Source organism: Hemibagrus wyckioides, linkage group LG05 (assembly GCF_019097595.1).
Source record: "Hemibagrus wyckioides isolate EC202008001 linkage group LG05, SWU_Hwy_1.0, whole genome shotgun sequence".
Taxonomy (NCBI): Eukaryota; Metazoa; Chordata; class Actinopteri; order Siluriformes; family Bagridae; genus Hemibagrus; species Hemibagrus wyckioides.
In genome coordinates this window covers 28,806,759-28,821,758 of record NC_080714.1, presented here as the reverse complement: position 1 = coordinate 28,821,758, position 15,000 = coordinate 28,806,759, and the positions used below count along the sequence as shown (strand labels likewise).

At 44.8% G+C, this 15,000-nt stretch overlaps 1 protein-coding gene across 1 annotated transcript in view; it reads right to left on the bottom strand.

Moving 5' to 3' along the window:
* Window positions 1-15,000, bottom strand: part of acbd6 (acyl-CoA binding domain containing 6) — a 34,121-nt gene that overhangs the window by 5,464 nt on the left and 13,657 nt on the right. Inside the window, exons 5-6 of the mRNA XM_058390714.1 lie at window positions 10,573-10,678; window positions 7,042-7,131 (exon numbers count right to left, since the gene is read on the bottom strand). Coding sequence (XP_058246697.1) covers window positions 7,042-7,131; window positions 10,573-10,678 — 196 coding nt within the window. The remainder of the gene's footprint in view (window positions 1-7,041; window positions 7,132-10,572; window positions 10,679-15,000) is intronic.

The window sequence follows — 15,000 nt, the reverse complement described above, 5'->3', positions numbered from 1 at the left end:
AACTAGCATGATATGAAAATATGTAATTGTTCATTGTGTGTGTGTGTGCGTGTACACTCTAAGGAGTCTATCAATATTCCACTCTCGCTCTATCGCTCTACATCTCGAGCCAAAAACCCCTGAGTATTCTTCAATTGGATTATAGGAGCGGTGTAGACACACACACACACACACACACACACGCACACACACACACAACAGGCAGAAGAGAAAAGACATCAACAGACAGAAAGGAAAAAGTAAAACTAGGTCTCATGCAACGGTCTTTCTGCCTTTGTTTCTCTCTCTTTCTTGTGTCTCTCTCTCTCTCTGTCCCTCTTTATCTCACACTGTCTCTCTCTGTCCCTCTTTATCTCACACTGTCTCTCTCTGTCTCTCGTCTCTCTCTCTCACTCATCTATCTCTCTGTCCCTCTTTCTCTCTCTGTGCCTCTCTTTCTCATCTATTTCTTTCTTGTCTCTCTCATCTCTGTTCCTCTTCCTCTTTTTCGTCTCTCTCTCAATCTTTTATTTCCATATACTCCTTTTCTCTCTGTCTTTCTCAATGTGTTTCTTCTTTTATCCTTTAGACTCGTAATCTGTCTCTTATCCCCTCTTTTTCTTTCTCTTCCCCACTCTCTCTGACAGTACAGTTGGAGAAGTGAGGGAAATGGCTAAGTAATGATGATTTATGATGAATGAGTGCAGTGGATGGAGGGATCGATAGAGCGTTTGCTCTGTTCTTATGCAGATCCACACTAATCAGCAAGTGCCATTCATCAGAAAACACACACACACACAAAAACATTTGTGTGTGTGTGTGTGTTAAAAGGACCAGCAGACCTGGTCAGTCCTAATTGCATCTGCTTCACCTTTGTGTGCGTGTTCACCTTGTCGATCAGTGTGTGTTGCAAGAGTCAGTGTGTGTGTGTGTGTGTGTATACAAACTCATTATACCCCTTAAACTGTCCTTGAGGTGGTTGGACACTGTCAATATATATTGCAGCATCAAAATCTGCCTACTTAGGATGCCTAATTACCCATAATCCTCCTTCCTGTCACTACCTCCATCACCTCAAGAGGTGTCATGTGTTTAAAATATTTCAATATTCAGGCTGAATTTGGTTCCTCTTCATTAAAGCCTCCAACTCAGGAACCTCAGGGGTATAAATCTGGGGGAACTGGTACAGATGTCTGTTTAGGGTAGTTGAGTTTGACTAAGGGGTCTGGTGAGAGTGCCTCCATGGGAGGTAGTGAGGTAGTAATTTGGTTGCATCAAAAGTAAGGTAAAGTTGGTTGAGGTGTAGGTTTGGAAAGATGGGGTTGAGTTTGTTAGAAGATACCTCCACCACATCATAACCAGACTTTTGGTTTGGTTGAGGTATCTACTCAGAGCAGTAAGGCCAGGTTAAACTATGGGGTTAAACCACTTGGTGCAGAAAGCCTAAGATATGGGGTGGAAGGTTAAGGTTAAGATCTCTTGACCTGGACCTGGAAGTCCAAGGCCCTGTGGGAACTCAAGTGATCTTCTCTAGCAAGCTACAGCAGAACAGAACGATGTTCACCACACTGTCCCAGGACTGTGAGTTCAAATCCCAGCAAACATCCAAATTCCAGAAGAGTGCGACTGCTCAGGCATTCTGGGTGTGAAGGATTGAAGTGATCATGCATGCAGAACACTACAGCAAGCTACTGTGTTCTCCGAGTCTGCAGCAGCCACGTTAGCCTTCACCGATCCTCCCGACAGTCACACCATGGAGGATGCACCACACGAGAGTGCAAGGCTTATTGAAATCTCTGTATTCTTTTATGTGCTCCCCTGACCATCAAACTCATATGAAGTTCTTCTCCAAAATGTTACCACAAAATCTGAATCTAAAGGCTGTACAGAACGTCTCTGTGCTCTGTATCATTACAGTTTCCCTTCACTGGACTTAAGATTCCCAAACCCTGTTCCAACATGACCACAAAGCCCCTGAGCTCCATGAAGACAGGGTGAGGAGGTGAAGATTGGAGAAAGATGAAGATCTGGAGTGTCCTGCACAGAGCCCTGACTCTGACTCAACCCCATTGGGATGAACTGGAACTGGAGTCTCCTTCAACATCCCGACATCAGAGTCTGATCTCACTAATGCTCTTGTAGCTGATTGATGACTAATCCGAATCTGGAATGAGGTGATCAACAAGACCCTTATATGGGTGTGATGGTCTCACATACTTTTTGCACATACTTCTGACCACGTAGTCCATCATCCAAGCCAGAAAATCCCACCGAAGTGCACTGCTGAGCCTGAACATGGATGCAGCCCAGTTCCTTCCCAGCAGGAACATGGATCAGCATTCATTCCGTCCTCCATCTTTGATTTTTCTATTTTTTTAAGCGCTGATGGTTTCTCGCCATTGATTTACCCGAGCCTTTTCTCAGTCTGCCTATTCAGCATTTAGAGAGCGTCTCTGTAAACAAAACGCTAACCATATTCAGTCCTCCCTCGCTCCCTCCCTCCATCCCTCCCTCCCTCCCCCGGGACATCTTAGGCTCCATTAAGTGATTCCGCTTTGGGCCAGGAGTGGCAGGGAATTAACATGGGCAAGCGTGGGATCATCTGCACAGTTTAAAAACAACTACAAAAAATAAATAAATGCATAAACCACACTAATATGAAAATCAATGCTGCAGTGAAGCTAAAGAGCTCATGTGGGGAAAGTCCAATAAAGCAGCAGCAGCAGGGCAATTCCAGCCTCTGCTGGGAAATACTTTAATTCATTCTCTCTCTCTCTCTCTCTCTCTCTCTCTCTCTCTCTCTCTCTCTCTGTGGACAGCTTTAATGTTCTGCAGTATTTATGTGGACGCTTTGAGCAGCAGGAATAAAGCTGTTGAGTGTCCATATTGTGGCTGGCAGGGACAAATGAGAGACGCAGCAGCAAGAAAAAATTCCTAAGCTACCGATGCTCACTAAAGAGCCCTTGTCGCATGTTTTGCTTCTTTTTTTTTTGGACTTTTTATGTCCAGTTTGGGTCAAATTTCTAATAAAGGCAGAACAACAGTAAACCTGTGGAAAGCAAAAAGGTGATTTTGGTGTCAGCTAATGGGTTTCTGCTCACGATTCAATAAACATTAATGTTCTAGAAATTTGACCAACATTAGCCTACTACTCAATAGATTAGCATTAGCCTCCTATTAGTGTGGTTATTTATATAGAAAATCGTTTACAATGTTATCATAACTTGGGATGTAAAGTTAAAAATCAATGTGTAAAGTCTGATGTCTGAGTGTAAAGTCCTAATTTTATGTAAAATCATTTGTCGGTGTGTAAAGTATGAGTTGTTGTAAATCTGGGCACAAAGTCGTGTGTAATGGGTGTAAAGTCACAAATCTAGTCATAAGAATGGATGTAAAGTCCTAAGTAAGGGTGTAAACTCATACGTCTATGTCTAGTCACAGGTCTGAACGTAAAGTTGTACGTCTGGATGTAGTCTTTTGGGTGTAAAGTTACAAGTCAGGGTATAATTCTGCAGGTCAGGATAAAAAGTTGTAAAGTCTGCGCATTGTAAAATTGTAAGTCAGGGTGTAAAGTCGTATATGTGGGTGTAAAGTCGTATATGTGGGTGTAAAGTCGTATATGTGGGTGTAAAGTCGTATATGTGGGTGTAAAGTCGTATATGTGGGTGTAAAGTCGTATATGTGGGTGTAAATACAGAGTCAGAGTGTAATATGGGGATATCTGAAAGAAATTGTAGTAAACATTCAATTTATTAAAAAAAAAAAAACTGATAAGACGTGAGAGGCATCTCATCTTGATATCGCGAGATCAGATCCTGATCATTCCACAGCCGTCTGTAAAAATATGATCATTACTTTTTCTTTATGTTCATATTTCATATTCCTATAAATACATATTCAATATTTGCTGACTTAAATGTTTTAATAAATAAATTCTACTTATTCCATAAAAATGAGTAAAACCATTTGTATATAAGTGTGTGTGTGTGTGTGTGTGTGTGTGTGACAGATTGAGTGTGAGATCTGTTATGATGCTGAGATCAGGGTGATTTGTTACACAGCAGGAACACAAGGGACCTGGAAGTACCGTCGTATCTCACCACTGAATCTCAAACAGCTGCGTGGAGCCTCTGACTCTGTGTGTGTGTGTGTGTGTGTGTGTGTGTGTGTGGTGTGTGTGTAATATCCCGTCTGTATGCTGCGTTTTACATGGTGTCATCCATCATGTGCTAAAAACACTGTGCAGCTGAGCAGCTTCAAAATTTCTCATTACGCTAACCCCCCCCAACCCACACACACACACACACACACACACGTCTTTAATCTGGTGGTGTGTGTGAACTAATATACATCTCAAATTAAGATCGTGTGAGATAATCACTCGTACGATATTAAACACTTGTTATGTTGTTAACAAGACATTCAGCTGTGTGTGTGTGTGTGTGTTAAGGTTATTATTAAAGTCCATGAGACAAGATAGTTCTTGTTCTCACTTTTTAGAAGCACGTTTTAGAAGATAGAAATGTCCTTTCCCTCACTGCTTTATTTTCAACTCGCTGTTGTTATGGAAACAATAACTTATTAAAAGGAGTAGATTAATATATAACATCACCCTGCCATTTGAAGCCGCTTCTGTTAGAAAAATTGTGTATGACGTGGCGATTAAACCTCAGACAGGTGGGAGAAAAAAAAAACAAGAAGACTCTATAAAGCGATTCGGGACGCAGCCGCTTCCTAGCGCGGTTTCCTGATCCAGGATTACTGACCAACACGCTGTCCACTCCCATCAGCTGATTAATTCTCAAATTATTTAAATGATAATGGCACCGCCTGCCTTCCGACTTCCAATAAACAAATTAAAATAATGGCTTTTATTTAATGGTGATATAAAATCCGTGCAGATAAACAGCGCGGACCTCATCTCGGAGTTCACGGAAAAACAAAACAGACATAAAGAGGAACTCGAGAGTCGGAAATCGCTCACCTGGAACCTCAGTCTGGAACGTTAGCTCTCATGAGCAACCCTAACCACGCTAACATCCTCTAACCTCGCGGTATTTCAATATCGCTTCTTTAAAATTAATGGTATTTGTCTGTATAGAGTATTCCCACTGTTAGATGCTGAGTGTTTATTTTGGGTGATTATGATGATTTAATATCCATGTTGTGCTAAACGACATCATGCTACACAGTTCACACCGTTTTTACCTGCGACATGTTTTGTTATTTTTTAAATTGCAGTATCAGGGTTTTTTTTTACATCTTTTACCAACTCAGATGATTGTGTTAAAGTTCTGTAAAGTTGTAAAGTTTTCCTCATCTATATTTTACCGAAATTTCTTAATGTTCTTGACGCAACATCGTGCTAACGTGAGACGTCACGAGCTAGCATGAAGACGATGATGCGTACAGTGAACTGTAGAGTATCCCTATTCAATGTTTTTGTCGTATCACATGCACACACCAGATGTAAACATCATGTTTAGAACTTATTAAGCAGAAAAGAAATTGTGATATGACGATCATCTCAGGAAACCCACAAACATGTCAATCAGACAGAATAACGAGGACGGAATTCTCAGAGAGATGTTTGCTTAGTGGTCAGCACTGTTGCCTCACAGTTAGAAGGTCCTGGGTTGGAATCCCGGGTTGAAACAGGCAGGGACCCTTCTGTGTGGAGTTTGCATGTTCTCCCCGTGCCTGTGTGGGTTTACTCCCGGTACTCCGGTTTCCTCCCACAGTTGATTGGCGATTCTAAATTGCCCATAGGAGTGAGTGAGAGTGTGTGTGGCTGTCTGTCTGTGTGTGTGATGGACCTGTCCAGGATGTACCCCTGCCTTTTGCCCAATGTGTGCTGGGATAGACTCCAGCAGAGCCCTATGACCCTAATTAGGAATAAAGCGGGTATAGACAATGGATGGATGTTAGAGAGATTTCTTTTAAGAATCTACTACGTTTTCTAGATTTAATTTATACACAAAACATTCAGTATGCTAATTTATGCTAATTTAATCCTGAGGACTCTCTCAAGGTTAAATGTGTGATATCGATCAGGTTAAGATCAGATTTTTTTTATTTCTCGCGTCTGATCTCCTCCTCTGAAGCTACAACGGATCTGATCTCAGGTTTTTAAACAAACCTATAGTTCACTCAAATGATTAATCTGATCATATGATCAGTAACTGATATGTTTGTTTTAAATAATAAAAAGATGTGAAATAGAAGAATGTTTGGATTTCTGGCGTCTGTGCAGTCGGGCGGGAAAGAAAGGGGAAAGAATTTCTCACATTTTGAGTCAAAATATCGCGGCAGGATTTTAGGAGCTGAAGCCGGCACCTGAGCACCGAGATGAAAGAGGGTTTAATATCAAATCCTCCTGATGTGTTAATCTGAAGCTGCAATATTTAAAAAAAAAAAGTCATTTGTAAATGTTCTGATGATATGGATAAAAAACAAAAAAAACAAAAAAAAAACAATTTGTCTGATTACTTCTGATTGATCCGTCTCATCGAGGATCAGGTTCAGGAGGATTAACGCGGCTCATCCCGCTAAAAACCTCCCAGCTCTGTGTGTGTGTGTGTGTGTTCATATCATTATGATACGTTATTTAAATCTCACCTGTAGCTGTGATAAACCTGGGCTGCGTCTCATTCAGCACTCTTTTAGCGCGACTCCACACCTTACTCACGTGGCCCAAAACACAACTGAGTCTAAAAATATTGTTTATATAAGAACATTGTTTATAAAATCTCTCTGAATCACAGGAGGAGTGAAAAATTAGAGATTCTTTACTATTCATAGTGCAAAAACAGAAGGGATGAAGGGCATCAAGCTCTGCCCACAACTGCCTGCAGAAAGGTACTGATTCAGGAACAGGAAGTAAACATGGGATCTGGGTCCTACACTGGGAACCTGCTTCTGTCTGCCTACTGGCCTGTAAGCATGGCAACGAACCGAATTATGAGATGGCGCTGTCTCAAATCCTTAAAACACAACCGACTTCCAAATGGGACTTGTAACATGTGCAACAAAGTGTGTGTGTGTGTGTGTGTGTGTGTGTACCTGGCTGTTGATGTTGGCGTTGTTGTTCAGTAAGAACGTCACGAGCTCTTTGTGTCCTCTGTCACACGCCCAGTGCAGCAGAGCTCGACCCTGTAACAGGTAAAGAGAGAGCCTTAAAAGTGAGAGGAGCTTAAACCAGGTGAGTGGGATGAAAAGGGGGAGGGGCTTATTGACAGGTGAGTAGAGTGGGAAAGGGGCAGGGGCTTATGACAGGTGAGTGGAGTGGAAAAGTGGGAGGAGCTTGACAGGTTAGTGGAGTGAAAAAGAGGAAAGACTTATGATAGGTAAATGGGTGTGAAAAAGAGGGAGGGTCTTCAGAAAGCTAATAATAAAAGGGGAGGGGATTAAAGCAGGTAAGTGGATCCTGAAAATGCTTAAACATACATCTCTTTATGTACATTTATCTCTAACATTCGTGTAGCTGAATGCTCTGTGCGTGTGAGAGAGAGAGAGATTAAAGCCCCTCCCCCAATCTCTTTAATCCTCATGAAGTTAAACTTCACCACAGAAATGAAAATAAATAAATGATGTGCAGCAGTTTATAACTCAGAGCCTCGCCTCGCCTCGTGCACGCCGCCTCCCGAGGTGATGGCAGGTCCAGTCCCGCTCCCAGAGAAAGACAGAGGAGCATTATGGGTATTTGTGCTCCAGAAACAAATGGGCGGTTAGTGTTTAGCGCGGCGGCCATGATGGATGGATAGAGCTCTAGAGGAGAAAAAATTCCCCCATCACCTCACGTCTGCTGCCCACTTCATTTTTTAGAGACGGCCAATTAGATAAAGCAAACTCCTTACGGCGAATTCCTGCGTTTAAACGGCATCGATCACCACGACCCCACACTAAAATGGATATTTATGAGGGAGCAGGGTGCGCGCCACGAGGACTTCTTACGCACACCGTTCCCTCTGATTGTTCATCAACTTTTCAGCACACACACAGACCAACATCCCTCCTCCTCCAGTCTCCAAAGATTAAACATAACATCACTCTAACACCGCACCCTGCTCACTACATAGTGCACTATTTTAACAAAAAAATATTAGGGGGGAAAAAAAAACAGTACAGAGACACAGAGACTGGTTATATAAACAGTTCACTAGGGGTGTGTCCCAGATCACACACACTGTTCACTAAATAGGGCACATAAACACCATTATTATTCCACTGAGGGCGTGTCCCAAACCACACTGTGTTTATGGGATGGAGTCTGACTAAGCTGTGTAGAGATCACCATCCTGTTGTCCAGCGTTCCAGTATCCACAGCCTAACATTCCGAGATCTGAATTCCGGCGCGTTTAGTGTGCTGTATGATACCTCAGTGTAGGGCACATAGGGATCAGGAAGGCATTTAGGACACAGCCGGTATGAGATTACACTGAACTGTAACATGGCAGCTAGCATTCCTGCTGATGAAAGCTTGATGAAAGCTTAGCTTTGTATTTAGAATATCCAGTGAATCCACGGGACGGAATTCTGCCTCTGGAAAGCGAGGCGCAGGAAGCGCAGGAAGCGCAGGAGAAAGCAGCACTAAGTGCTTTATAACATTGATTAGCGTAGCATTGATCATGTGGAGCGCTGTGATCGCTGATAGATTAATGAGTCTCCAGGACAGCCTGTGATTGGCTGCAGCTCTTCTGATGAGGTCATCTTGTTGTGCTTCTTCAGAACAGGTTCATACACCTGAACACCTGAGTCTCCCATAAAAATCCTCCAAATGTGTGGTCAATACCCCATGAAACCTCCTGCCCCCCTCCAGTGCTCACAATTCTGTACAATACCCCTCAGTAATACCCCATTTATAACCTTATAAACCACTTAAATACCCCTAGCTTCTATCAAACACCCCTTCTTCCCCCCAAAAAACATAATTTCCCTTCAATAGCCAAATATCTTCCAACATTCCCTCTCCACTGCTCCCAGACTGACCACAAATACCTTCTTGACAGCCCCATATACCACCTATACTACAGCCAATACTGCCCCATTCCCCTAGGTAAATAATACCCCTCCATTATAACTCTTTTATACCATCCTCAAATACTCAACATTATCCTTAGAATACCCCCGAATGCCCCCACACACATCACCTGATTGCCCAAATACCCCAGAATACCATCATTATTCAAAAGCAAGGTTCCTAAAACCTTCCAAATACCCCCAAAATACATAATTACACCAGAATACTCAAATATCCTTCAAAAAACATCAAAGAATTCCCCTCCACTACCCCCTACCCCAAATAACCCCCAACAACTGAACATCTTTAAACTCCTGTATGTACCCTGATACACCATAAATACCGCCAAATACCCCCAATGTTCCCACTCCACCATCCACAAATCCCAATACCCTCCAACTCTCCATAGACAAATGTCCAAAAACCCCCCAAAGTCCCATAAATACCCCAATACTACAGAAATAGCCCCCAATTATACGAAGTGCCCTCTACCCCCAATACCGCCCTGCATAACAAATGATGGTCCTCTTAAACACCATCCTCAAATACTCCACAACACACCCCCCACCCCAAAAAATGCCCCCTAATGACACTACACATACCCCCTGAACAGTTAAACACCCCAGAAACCCACTCTGCTATTGACTGTGTTGAACTTCCTCTCTTCTGTGTTTAACTTCCTCTCTTCTCCCCCTCAGACATTAAAGTTAATGTGTTTGGCCTCTGCAGAGACATACACAGACCCCCCCCACACACAGGTCAGGGGTTAAAGGTCACACAGAGAGTTTATTTGCCCTCATACCAGAGCAACGGCTACTGAAAACTGGACCTACATACTGCATGAACTTTAACTGGTTTATTATTCACTTCCACTGTCTGGAGATCTGATCTGATATAACCGTTAATATTAATCCTAGAACTAGTAGGAGTGATGGTAATAATGACAGCGATAGAGGGTGTAGCAGCGGTAATAATACTAGGTAGTAATACTAGTAGCTATAGTCAGTAAACTAGTAGTAAACTGACAATAGCACTAACTACAGTAGTAGTAATAGTTAAGATAGTAATAGTAAAATTGGTAGTAATACTAGTCAATAGTAGTTGTACTAGTCAGTGTGGTAGCAGATGAATACAGGTGTAAACTTATATATAACATAATATTTTATCAGTGTTACATAAAATAACAGCTGGAATAATGCAGATCAGAGGAGTGTGTGTTTGAGTGTGTGTGTGTATGACTATCTGAAAGTATGTATAAGATGAAAGTGTGTGTGTGTGTGTGTGCGTAATGATTCAGATAGTCCTTACATCATTAAAGCTGCACTAAACACTTCTCCCTAATTAAAGCAGCTGAAACAACACTAGCTCCCCCTGCAGGTCAGTCTACTACACTACTGCACTACAGAGAGAGAGAGAGAGAGAGAGAGAGAGAGAGAGAGAGAGAACGAATTAAATACTGCAAATGAATGAGAGACAAAAAGTAAAGTAGAAGGAGTAAGGGGACAGGGAATGAACAGAGTGCAGTGAGCAAGGGCAAAGAAAGTAGGGAGTGATTTGGGACACAGCCCTCGTACCTCCTCGTCCTTGGTGTTGACGTCGACGTTGTGTGTGCTGAGGGCCGAGCGAACCTGCTCAATGTTGTTCTCTCTACAGTAGTCAAATATGTTCTTATCCTCCTCCCTACACACACACACACACACACACACACACTCAATAACACTGAGGAGAGATCAACTATTCTGACATCATCATTATTAATTTATCAGTTCGTACACAGAAACATCAAAGCTGTGTGCTCTGGGAATAACAATACAAGAGTGTGTGTGTGTGTGTGTGTGTGTGTGTGTGGCTGTAATGAATATCTATCCTGTGGCGTTAATCACAGCAGTGCACAGTAGGTCATTAATAAATTCCCCGGTAGCACCTGATGAATTCTTTAATTAGGCTAATTAACACTGAACTCCATTCGTTATTATGACATCACTGCAGCTGCTGGACAGAACTCTATCGGTCAAATGCTGACCACAACCTCAAAGAATTTACTGAGTTAAAGATGGAACTCTGCACTAGAGTCAGATCAGTGACACACTCCGGCTTCAGTACACTAAACTTCACGCTTTCTCTCACTGATGCACACTGGAGACTCCTTCCACACGTCTCTCACACACACACACACACTGGAGACTCCTTCCACACGTCTCTCACACACACACACACACACTGGAGACCTCTTCCACACGTCTCTCACACACACACACACACTGGAGACTCCTTCCACACGTCTCTCACACACACACACACACTGGAGACCTCTTCCACACGTCTCTCACACACACACGCTGGAGACTCCTTCCACACGTCTCTCACACACACACACTGGAGACCTCTTCCACACGTCTCTCACACACACACACACTGGAGACCTCTTCCACACGTCTCTCACACACACACACACTGGAGACCTCTTCCACACGTCTCTCACACACACACACACACTGGAGACTCCTTCCACACGTCTCTCACACACACACACACACTGGAGACTCCTTCCACACGTCTCTCACACACACACACACACTGGAGACTCCTTCCACACGTCTCTCACACACACACACACACACTGGAGACTCCTTCCACACGTCTCTCACACACACACACACACTGGAGACTCCTTCCACACGTCTCTCACACACACACACACACTGGAGACCTCTTCCACACGTCTCTCACACACACACACACTGGAGACCTCTTCCACACGTCTCTCACACACACACACACACTGGAGACCTCTTCCACACGTCTCACACACACACTGGAGACCTCTTCCACACGTCTCTCACACACACACACACTGGAGACTCCTTCCACACGTCTCTCACACACACACACTGGGGACCTCTTCCACACGTCTCTCACACACACACTGGAGACCTCTTCCACACGTCTCTCACACACACACACTGGAGACCTCTTCCACACGTCTCTCACACACACACTGGAGACCTCTTCCACACGTCTCTCACACACACACACACTGGAGACCTCTTCCACACGTCTCTCACACACACACACACTGGAGACCTCTTCCACACGTCTCTCACACACACACACACTGGAGACCTCTTCCACACGTCTCTCACACACACACACACTGGAGACCTCTTCCACACGTCTCTCACACACACACACACTGGAGACCTCTTCCACACGTCTCTCACACACACACTGGGGACCTCTTCCACACGTCTCTCACACACACACTGGAGACCTCTTCCACACGTCTCTCACACACACACACACTGGAGACCTCTTCCACACGTCTCTCACACACACACTGGGGACCTCTTCCACACGTCTCTCACACACACACACACACTGGAGACCTCTTCCACACGTCTCACACACACACTGGAGACCTCTTCCACACGTCTCTCACACACACACACACTGGAGACTCCTTCCACAAGTCTCTCACACACACACACTGGGGACCTCTTCCACACGTCTCTCACACACACACTGGAGACCTCTTCCACACGTCTCTCACACACACACACTGGAGACCTCTTCCACATGTCTCTCACACACACACTGGAGACCTCTTCCACACGTCTCTCACACACACACTGGGGACCTCTTCCACACGTCTCTCACACACACACTGGAGACCTCTTCCACACGTCTCTCACACACACACACACTGGAGACCTCTTCCACACGTCTCTCACACACACACTGGAGACCTCTTCCACACGTCTCTCACACACACACACACTGGAGACCTCTTCCACACGTCTCTCTCACACACACACTGGAGACCTCTTCCACACGTCTCTCACACACACACACACTGGAGAGCTCTTGCACACGTCTCTCTCACACACACACACACACTGGAGACTCCTTCCACATGTCTCACACACACACTGGAGACCTCTTCCACACGTCTCTCACACACACACACACTGGAGACCTCTTCCACACGTCTCTCACACACACACACACTGGAGACCTCTTCCACACGTCTCTCTCACACACACACACACTGGAGACTCCTTCCACATGTCTCACACACACACTGGAGACTCCTTCCACATGTCTCACACACACACACACACACACACTGGAGACCTCTTCCACACGTCTCTCTCACACACACACACACACACTGGAGACCTCTTCCACACGTCTCTCACACACACACGCTGGAGACTCCTTCCACACGTCTCTCACACACACACACACTGGAGACCTCTTCCACACGTCTCTCACACACACACACACTGGAGACCTCTTCCACATGTCTCTCACACACACACACACTGGAGACCTCTTCCACACGTCTCTCTCACACACACACGCTGGAGACTCCTTCCACACGTCTCTCACACACACGCTGGAGACCTCTTCCACACGTCTCTCACGCACACACACTGGAGACTCCTTCCACACGTCTCTCACACACACACACTGGAGACCTCTTCCACACGTCTCTCACACACACACACACTGGAGACCTCTTCCACACGTCTCTCTCACACACACACACACTGGAGACTCCTTCCACACGTCTCTCACACACACACACTGGAGACCTCTTCCACATGTCTCACACACACACTGGAGACCTCTTCCACACGTCTCTCACACACACACACACACTGGAGACCTCTTCCACACGTCTCACACACACACACACACTGGAGACCTCTTCCACACGTCTCACACACACACACACACTGGAGACCTCTTCCACACGTCTCTCTCACACACACACACACTGGAGACTCCTTCCACATGTCTCACACACACACTGGAGACTCCTTCCACATGTCTCACACACACACTGGAGACTCCTTCCACATGTCTCACACACACACACACACACACACACACACACTGGAGACCTCTTCCACACGTCTCTCACACACACACACGCTGGAGACTCCTTCCACACGTCTCTCACACACACGCTGGAGACCTCTTCCACACGTCTCTCACGCACACACACTGGAGACTCCTTCCACACGTCTCTCACACACACACACTGGAGACCTCTTCCACACGTCTCTCACACACACACACACTGGAGACTCCTTCCACACGTCTCTCACACACACACACACTGGAGACCTCTTCCACACGTCTCTCACACACACACGCTGGAGACTCCTTCCACACGTCTCTCACACACACGCTGGAGACCTCTTCCACACGTCTCTCACACACACACACTGGAGACTCCTTCCACACGTCTCTCACACACACACACTGGAGACCTCTTCCACACGTCTCTCACACACACACACACTGGAGACCTCTTCCACACGTCTCTCTCACACACACACACACTGGAGACTCCTTCCACATGTCTCACACACACACTGGAGACTCCTTCCACATGTCACACACACACTGGAGACTCCTTCCACATGTCTCACACACACTGGAGACTCCTTCCACATGTCTCACACACACACACAGGAGACCCCTTCCACATGTCACACACACACAAAGACACAATGACACTGCAGACTTCCACACATCATACACACACACACAGGAGAATCCTTCCACACGTCATATACTACCAATAAAAGTTTCCTTACAGAAATCTTCACCATATCAACGTTCACACAAATCAACATGGAACTGAAGCAGGAAATGTAAATTGTAGTATGTGTGTGTGTGTACATATGACTGTAAGTCATAAGTATGTATAAGATGTAAGTGTGTGTATGTGTGTGTGTGTATGTGTGTGTGTGTACATATGACTGTAAGTCATAAGTATGTATAAGATGTAAGTGTGTGTATGTGTGTGTGTGTGTATGTGTGTGTGTGTACATATGACTGTAAGTCATAAGTATGTATAAGATGTAAGTGTGTGTATGTGTGTGTGTGTATGTGTGTGTGTGTGTACATATGACTGTAAGTCATAAGTATGTATAAGATGTAAGTGTGTGTATGTGTGTGTGTGTATGTGTGTGTGTGTACATATG